The 9,138-nt window shown below is 35.1% G+C and overlaps 2 protein-coding genes across 2 annotated transcripts; both read left to right on the forward strand.

Moving 5' to 3' along the window:
- The first annotated feature begins 4,947 nt into the window (after nt 1-4,947).
- LOC128995492 (uncharacterized protein K02A2.6-like) lies at nt 4,948-6,786 on the forward strand. The gene has a single exon (XM_054420509.1). It carries the CDS (start codon nt 4,948-4,950, stop codon nt 6,784-6,786), a length of 1,839 nt encoding a protein of 612 aa, XP_054276484.1.
- A 1,372-nt stretch (nt 6,787-8,158) lies between these two features.
- On the forward strand, nt 8,159-8,809 carry LOC128995493 (uncharacterized protein K02A2.6-like). The gene has a single exon (XM_054420510.1). The coding sequence runs from the start codon at nt 8,159-8,161 to the stop codon at nt 8,807-8,809; it is 651 nt and encodes a 216-aa protein (XP_054276485.1).
- The last annotated feature ends 329 nt before the right edge of the window (nt 8,810-9,138 follow it).

A 9,138-nucleotide genomic window follows, 5' to 3' on the forward strand; every position in this document is an offset into this window, starting at 1 on the left:
CGCTTGTTTTCGCCAATAATCCTCAAACAATCCAAGACCTGAAGGTAGAAATTATATTCGTGTCACAGAATTCAACAGGAAGTGGGTGAAAAGTAATGGAAAACTTTGTCATGAGATATCGGGCTTGTCAGCAGGCAGCAGTCGGGCACTTACAAGACATAATATTCCAATAGTAATCGGAGATACAATGCTTTAAGATTCATGTTTCATATTGCAAATTTAGCGTGAAAATATATGGTTTATTAACATTTAAAATCCGGCGTTCTTATTGGGACACCCTTTATTATATCTTATATATATTGTAAGGTTGAAATTCAAGAAAGAACACCAGAAATTCATTTATTGGTATGAAAGTTTTCGATAATCGGGTTGAAAATTGTGTCATAGATGAGTAACTTACGTTGAGGATGAGAGCTGTGTTTAAGTTTTGGAATAGACTAACTACGGAGTATGTTTCATCTATGGTTTTGGTGAAGTAGGTGAACTAATGTCAATTCAGGTATTTAAAAAAAGTGTAGGCCTACAGGGTTTTTACTTTGATGTACTTTGATGTAGCTAGGTCGAACAATGCATCTAAACCTCACTACATACAAAACATTCGGAAACACAACAGTGTCATCACATCTCATCGCATTTGCATGATTTGTTATCAAGGCTGGACTAGGTTATGGATTTGGTTCCGCAAATGTTCAAGATTTGTGATCAAATTTCCTACAATTATGGTTCATTCCATCCACAAAAATCATGCACAGCTTTATGTGGTCGATATGGCCAGGCAAAACTACCCCATAAGTTAATGAATTATCAAGTAAGAACAGGATGATTAAATACATGGGTCGATGTGGCAAGAGAAGGAATTAAAATTGCTTAGATCGAGGTTAGAATGTTACTGCTATCTGGAGAATCAGATATTTTTATCAAATACAAAAAAAACTTATTTAAATGCTGATAAAATTCTGTATTTTTATGACCAAAGATGAAGATTTAATTCCTAAATCTGGATACAATCTGAATGATTTTTCTAAAGCAGATGGAATTAGTTGTTAGTAATAAATATTGACTCTTTCCGTAACATGATAGACTAATTATATGAACTCATTCTCCCATATAGTGAAAGTGGCTTTGACATGAAACAAACTCATGAACAAACAATTATAAAGACTCTAACCTTTTGGGCAACCTAAAGCCGATAAAAAGGTAGGAATTATTGTGTTAAACGAATTCAACAATCACGTTTTTTAGGGAACACAATCGTCATACTTATTATGCTTATCCTCCCTTCATTTAACTAAGATTTTAATGACTTCACTCTATCTATCGCAGTTAGCTGAATTTACATAAAACCCCAAGATTAACCGTCGATTTCGACGGGGTTCCACTAGTAACATTAATTTTAATGAGTACTTAGGAAATGTATGTAGCGTCAGCTGATATATTAGCATCCATCTATATATTAATTACGTAAGCCGATTCTTTGCGTCAAAATTGTGGGTGACTGGGAAATTGTAGAACGACAGAGGGCTCAAATTAAAGGTCTCGACCCCATGACGGCAGAAAAAAAATGAAATTCGCCAAATTTTAACACAAAAACTAGATATAAGGTAAAATGTTCTCCATAAGAATAGCATTAGAAGCCATTTACTGCTGATTTTTGTTTACTTCAATACAGCTGATCGTGATTTATCACTAAGCAAATAAGCAATATTACAATTGGATTACTCATTTACCAGTCAATTCTGCAATGTGATATACTATATAAAACCAGGGATAACGTTTTCTATAATAATTAAGACTTTTTAGTTACGTCATTGTTACGTCTTAGAATGTTGAAATCAATTATTTTACTGTGCAATTTGCAAATTTTTAAGTAAATTAGTTATTCGTATGATAAGTAGTAGAGTCATAGGAGAAGGAGTTGGGCTTAGAATGGCTGAAAAAATGACAAGTTATGTTCTTCTGATTTGAAGGTTAATGTTGTGTTGAATGAATGTTTAACATGGCATAACAACATTGACTAAATAATAAATTATTCCAGATTAAATGGAAAAATTCTGATTTGTTTTCAATTCAAAACATATGTTAAAGATTTATTCTACACTTTTTTGTATATTTACTAGCATTTTTAATTTGAGATTTATTGTTTAATCAAAATGTTGCATGAAGTGGAATAACCTCAACGGCCACTCTTAGGAAACAACCTGGAAATAAAGATGAAATATGTTTGTACAGGCAATATATTTGTTCATTAAATAATTACTCTGACAAGTTCCAATGGGCGGAAAAACAATATTGTTTGGAGGATATTTTAACCAGGTGTTGATCCAAGCAAAAAAGGTTCAAATAATATAGCCTAGCATGCACTGCACAGTGGTAAAGGGAGCATCCATATATAATAGTAAAACCTAGAGGTAGTTTCCATTTCTTAAAACTAACCAAAAATATGGATGTCGAAGATGTCGATAAAAATAGATTTCGTGATTGGTTTCGTTAACTGGGTGATGGAACCCTAACCAGTGGCAAAATAAGTAGGAATCAGCCGATGATAAGGCCTATTTTGATAGAATATGTAAAGTCAATGGCACCTTTAGGAGGAATACCACCACGTAAACTTACAGTAGTTTTTTATGTTGATCAGAAACAAATCTAGGGTTAAGTTTGGTCAATGGGATGCCTTTATTTTACACCAACTTTGTTACATTAAACCTGAACAAAAGGAGTATAAGCTTAGAAATAATAACTGGGATAATTTAGTGGTTTTGACCAAGAAATAAGCTTATCTCAAAACACCTATATTTGCCTTTTCATATTTATTTGACGTAGACAATTCCTAAAATTCCAATCAGGGAAGCTTTTATTTATCCTAACTAACCACAAGGCCAAAGCTACCTTGGTAAACCAGTATTTATTCACAAACAATGATATGTTTGCTGCCTTTTCGTGTTAAACCTCTGGAGTGATTCAAATTATTTATTGAAAATAACATCAACAAATAAAGCAAACAAAGACGGACAACAAACAGTTTTTTACACAAAAGATATGGTGTACATAGATATACCTATCCTGACACATAGATAATGTTATTCTGAGTTTGTTTAAATACCGGAATTGCAATAAGTTGTTTTACATTTGAGCTTTTTAGGGACTTATGTCCCTATAAGCCATTAGTTATTTATTATTCTTGTTAATTAGTTTTTAGAGGAATGTACACACTTGTAACTCTAATATTAAAATACTTTGATGTGTCTTTTCTAACATACTGTATGTTTAACAAAATACCATATGTTATATTTAATAAGTTAACTTTGTTTTTGTTTACAATCATTGTTATTTAGGATTCAATTCAGAATACACCTATTTTATTTTACACATCTTTTATTTAATACTAGCAGAGTACCCGTCCTTCGTACGGGGTTGGCATATAAGTATCAAATGCTTATAGCAGTTATGAGTGAGGACATGGTTTAAGAAATTTCGGTTCTTTTTGAAGTTCGTTCGCTACGCTCACTCACCTTTAGGTTGGAGCTCGTTCGCTGCGCTCACTTTCCTTCAGGTTAACTCGTTCGCTACGCTCACTTGCCTTCAGGTTAGCTCGTTCGCTACGCTCACTCGCCTCCAGGTTGAAGTTCGTTCGCTACGCTCACTCACCTTTTGCTGTTGTCATAAATGTAAAAGAAATAATAGTGCTAGTGCTGCACCCTGTTGGTAATCCTTGTAACTTTTAATGCTATTGAACATCATAGAACAGAACCAACTTGTTTAATTGAAACAGCTGTTGAGATTCATTAATTCCATTTCTCATAAGGTTAACATGGGAAACTCCAGAGCCACTGGGGCGGAGCCCCGAAGGATTTTTGGGATAAAAATATGCCTATATGTTAATCGGGAATGTGAGCTATCATCATGCTAAATTTCAGCCCGATCCGACCAGTAGTTTTTGAGATTAGCTCATACAAACACACACACAGACACCACCTCTTCTTTATAATAGTATATATAGATAGATGTAATAGTTGGGCGACGAGGAAAACCAGTTTTTAATTTTTTTTACATTCTATTTATTACAATTTATTTTTTAATATGAGTGACCTAAGTTACACTGAAAGTTTGACTGATTTAAAGAAGATTAGAGTAGTAGTGAAGGGTCAGTTGTCTAAGGCTGAAAGATGGCTAGCAAACCTACAAAACATGTCAAAAGAAGTAATCAAAACCAGGATAACAACAATTGAAGATTATTGGGAAAGATTTAATTCTGTACAACAATTAATAGAAGAGAAAACTGAAGAAGCTGAAATTGAGAAAGAAATAGATTACAGAGTAGAAATGGAGGACAAATATTACAAGGTAATGGATGAGTTACAAAAACGTATGGGACAGCTTGCAGAACTACAAGTGAACACTCAAAATATTGTGCCTAGTACATCAAATTTGTCTACTCCACAACGTCGATCCACTACTTCCTCAATGATTTTCACACCATATCAGGAAAATGAATCATTCAAGAACTTCATTCGTCGATTTGAGATATTTCTATATCTACATAGCCAAGAATTGGAACCAAAGGATCAAGTTTACACAATGCTACATGCCTTAACGCCACATTTACATCAGAAACTGTATGATTTGTGCGCTCCTGAAAGTCCTTTGGATAAAACATATGCTGAATTAGTAAGTCTTTTGGCTGATTATGTTGACCCTAAACCTAGTACTTGGGCCTTACAACACAAATTTATGACAAGAACACAAGAATCTGAAGAAACCGTAAAAATATATTCCGTTGAGCTTCAAAAGTTATCTTCAGACTGTGACTTCAACTGTAATAATTGTGGGAAATCAATTGCAAACACATTACTACGCATGCAATAAGAGGTATTAGCAATTCAGACATAAGAACAAAATTAAGAAAGATCTGCTTCATCGTTTCAAGATGTAGTGAAACTTGCCTCCATTATGGAATTGGCAAAGAACGAAAGCTATATAGTAGAAGAAAACATTCATTCAAATGAGAAAATCAACAAGATAGCAGGTACAGGAACAAAACCACCCCATTTTTCTCCTACTTGGAACAAAAAGTTAAAGTCTCCATTTGAACGCCTCAAAGGTAAATGCTATCGTTGTGGATCACCTAGACACAGGGCACATCAGTGTAAATTTATCGGAGAAATATGTAAGAAATGCAACAAACAAGGGCATATTGCTAGCGTATGTTTAGGCACAAAACAAACAGAAATTCATTGTACCGAAACTGACAATACTATAGACTATTATAAGGAAGAGAAACAAGAGGTTTTTAAGATACACAACCAGAGTGCCGGTAATGACAAGTTTATGGTCGAGATACTTATTGAAGGTAAACCTGTGCGGATGGAGTTAGATACTGGAGCAGCAATAAGTATTCTACCATACTCTACCTTCAAAAGTCTCAACATAAATAAAAAGATTTTCCACACAAACATAGAACTAAGGACATACTCAAGCGAAATAATCAAACCCCGGGGTGTCGTCTTTGTAGAATGCACTTACAATGATCAGGTGTTTGTTGGGAAACTCTACATAGTGAACCAAAATTTCGATGCCATTTTCGGAAGAGAATGGATTAGAGAGGTCAAACTGGATTGGGCAGAACTTAAAACAGTTAGTAACAATACTACATCTACTGCACTCGAAGATCTTTTGGATGAATTCAAGGAATTATTTGAACCAGGAGTAGGACTCATACCTCACAAAAAAGCACACTTACAGCTTGTTGAAGGGGCAAGACCTATTTTTGTGAAGGCTCGTCCAGTCCCATATGCACTAACTGAAAAAGTAGAACTCGAGTTGAATCGTCTGGAAGAAGCTGGAATCATTTCCAAAACAGACAAGTCCGATTGGGGTACTCCAATTGTACCTGTAGTAAAGCCTAATGGTAACATACGAATATGCGCTGATTACAAGGTTACAGTAAATAAACAAATCAAAGAAGAACATCATCCAATACCTCGGATCGAAGACATTTTTGCTCAAATGAATGGAGGACAGTTGTTCTGTACTTTGGATTTAAGTAACGCTTATCTCCACTTGGAAATGGATGCTGAGAGTGCAGAAATTCAAACTTTGAGCACTCATAAAGGACAATACATAGTTAACAGACTGATGTTTGGTGTAAAAGTTGCTCCAGGAGTTTGGCAAAAGGTGATGGGCGGAATCCTTCAAGACCTTCAAGGTGTTCAGTGCTTCTTCGACGATATAATAATTCAAGGAACGTCATCAAAAGAACTACTAGAAAGACTAAAGCAAGTGTTTGAGCGTTTAAGGAGTCAAAATTTGAAGTTGAACCGTGACAAGTGCAAATTTTTTCAAAAGAAAATTGAATACTTAGGACATGTTATTGACGCCACTGGAATCCACAAAAGTAAGGATAAAATCACAGCAATTACAAATGCACGAAGGCCTCAAAACATACAGGAACTCCGATCTTTCCTAGGGCTTGTTAATTACTACAACCGGTTTGTAAAGAATTTGTCCACTGTTTTAAATCCTTTACATAGACTTCTAAAAAAAGGGCAGTCATTCATATGGGACAGTAAGTGTGAAGAAAGTTTCCAAAACATCAAGAAAAGAATAACAAGTGACACAGTTCTTTGTCACTTTAACCCAGACCTGCCATTGATCCTTGCAACTGACGCTTCACCAGTGGGACTTGGAGCAGTGATATCACATCGTTTCCCAGATGGAAGTGAAAAGCCTATAGCTTTTGCTTCAAGATCATTGACCAATGCTGAAAAACATTACAGCCAAATCGATTAAGAAGCCACAGGTATATACTGGGGGTTGAAGAAATTTTTTTCTTATTGCTACGGACGTCATTTCACACTCATCACGGACCATAAACCATTAGTGTCAATCTTCAATCCCAACAAGAGCCTACCGTCAATGTCAGCTACGCGACTATTCAACTACTCCCATTTTTTATCAGGATTTAACTACACAATTGAATTCAAGAGAACTGGTGACCATGGGAATGCAGATTTCCTCTCAAGATTTCCTGTGGAAGATTCAAAATTTACAAGTATTGACCAGTTTGGACATTTTCAAACAAACCAATTGAACACCATAACTATCAATCCCAAAGAACTAGCCGAAGAAACTAAGAAGGACGCATATCTAAAACAAATTCTTGAGGCTCTTGAGGAGGGTCAATCATTAGAGCCATTGGGATTTCACGATAATGAAGTTACATTACATGAAGGATGCCTCTTCAAAGGGTGGAAAGTAATCATCCCAAATTCCCTCAAGAAAAGAATTCTCAATGAACTACACTACGGGCACATTGGTATAGTAAAAACCAAAGCTTTGGCAAGAAGTTACTGCTTTTGGAGAGGAATGGATAAAGACATTGAAAACATGATTGCTGTTTGCAAGCCTTGTCGTGAGAAACAAAATTCTCCAACGAAAGAGATCAACCATCCTTGGGAACCAGCAACTCAGCCATGGGAGAGAATACATACAGGGTGATTGATATAAGTGTGCCAGCCGTTTTATTCTAAAACTATAAGAGATATCAAAAAAAGTTAAATGGTAAGTGCCTTGGATTTTTTATTTTAAAAATTTTAGTCAAGTCAAAAAAATTATTTTAGCCACCATTTTTCCAATATGGCCACCAACTTTGATTTTTCTTACGGAACACCCTGTATTTTATGATGTATTCCGGTAGAAAATGTAATTTTAAGACGATTTTATTCTTGGGATTTTTTTCATAAACCTAACCGTTTCAAAGATAATAATGTTTAAAGTTTTAAAAATTAGGCATAAGAAAGAGTTTCGATAAAGGCCTAAGCAAGCATGCCAGCTGTTTTATTAAAAAACTATTCAAAATTTCACAACTTTAACCATTATTATCTTTGAAACGGTTAGGTTTATGAAAAAAATAACAAGAATAAAATCGTCTTAAAATTACATTTTCTACTGGAATACATCATGAAATACAGGGTGTTCCATAAGAAATATCAAAGTTGGCGGCCATATTGGAAAAATGGCGGCAAAAAATTTTTTTTCGATTTGACTACAATTTTTAAAATGAAAAATCCAAGGCACTTACCATTTAACTTATTTTGATATCTCTTATGGTTTTCGAATAAAACGGCTGGCACACTTATATCAATCACCCTGTATAGATTTCATGGGCCCAACAAATGGACAACAATTTTTCATTGTTGTTGATGCCTTCTCCAAATGGGTAGAGGTAATACCCACAAAAACAGCAACTACCGATTGGACTATTAAGGAGTTGAAGAAACTTTTTAGTACTTTTGGTCTTCCAAGCCTCCTAATTTCAGAAAATGGACGAAGTTTCACTTCTCTTACTTTTCAAGAGTTTCTTAAGTCATGTGGAACTCAACACAAAACGACTGCTCCGTTCCACCCATCATCTAATGGACAAGCTGAACGCTTTGTACAAACAGTGAAGAAGATATTAGATGAACCAGGAACACTTGACAGTAAAATTCACAAGGCGTTAATTCAACTCCGTCAAGTACCAAACTCAACAGGAAACTCGGCATACTATCTCATGTTCAACAGACAAGTAAGAACATACCTCAGTGTTATGATACCTTCTAGAATCGAGGACTCAAAAGACAAACCTAAAGGTATAACACGCATATTTAAGGTGGGAGACCGTGTTCAAGTGAGAAACTACTACAAGGGTCAGACAAAATGGAGTTTCGGAAAAGTTACATCAAGAGATGGAAATCTACATTACAACGTTGAACTGGAGAACGGAGTAACATGCAGACGACATGTAGATCAAATGCTGCGATCAAGACTTTAAAGGGGGAAAATTGATGTGTCTTTTCTAACATACTGTATGTTTAACAAAATACCATATGTTATATTTAATAAGTTAACTTTGTTTTTGTTTACAATCATTGTTATTTAGGATTCAATTCAGAATACACCTATTTTATTTTACACATCTTTTATTTAATATGTAATACTTACTTAATTGGTCGTAAGTTTATTTGAACTATACAAACAACCACTACCAAAATGGGGACCCCGACGTGATGCGGCAGTAGGTAGGTGATCCATATGCTTACGCAGCCTGGACACCATTCCTTGTGGTTTGTCGTTCTCGTGAGAAGGTACTACGAAAAACTC

This window comes from Macrosteles quadrilineatus, unplaced genomic scaffold (assembly GCF_028750875.1).
Source record: "Macrosteles quadrilineatus isolate MER2022 unplaced genomic scaffold, UCM_ALF_1.0 Scaffold_5__1_contigs__length_97177068, whole genome shotgun sequence".
Lineage (NCBI taxonomy): Eukaryota > Metazoa > Arthropoda > Insecta > Hemiptera > Cicadellidae > Macrosteles > Macrosteles quadrilineatus.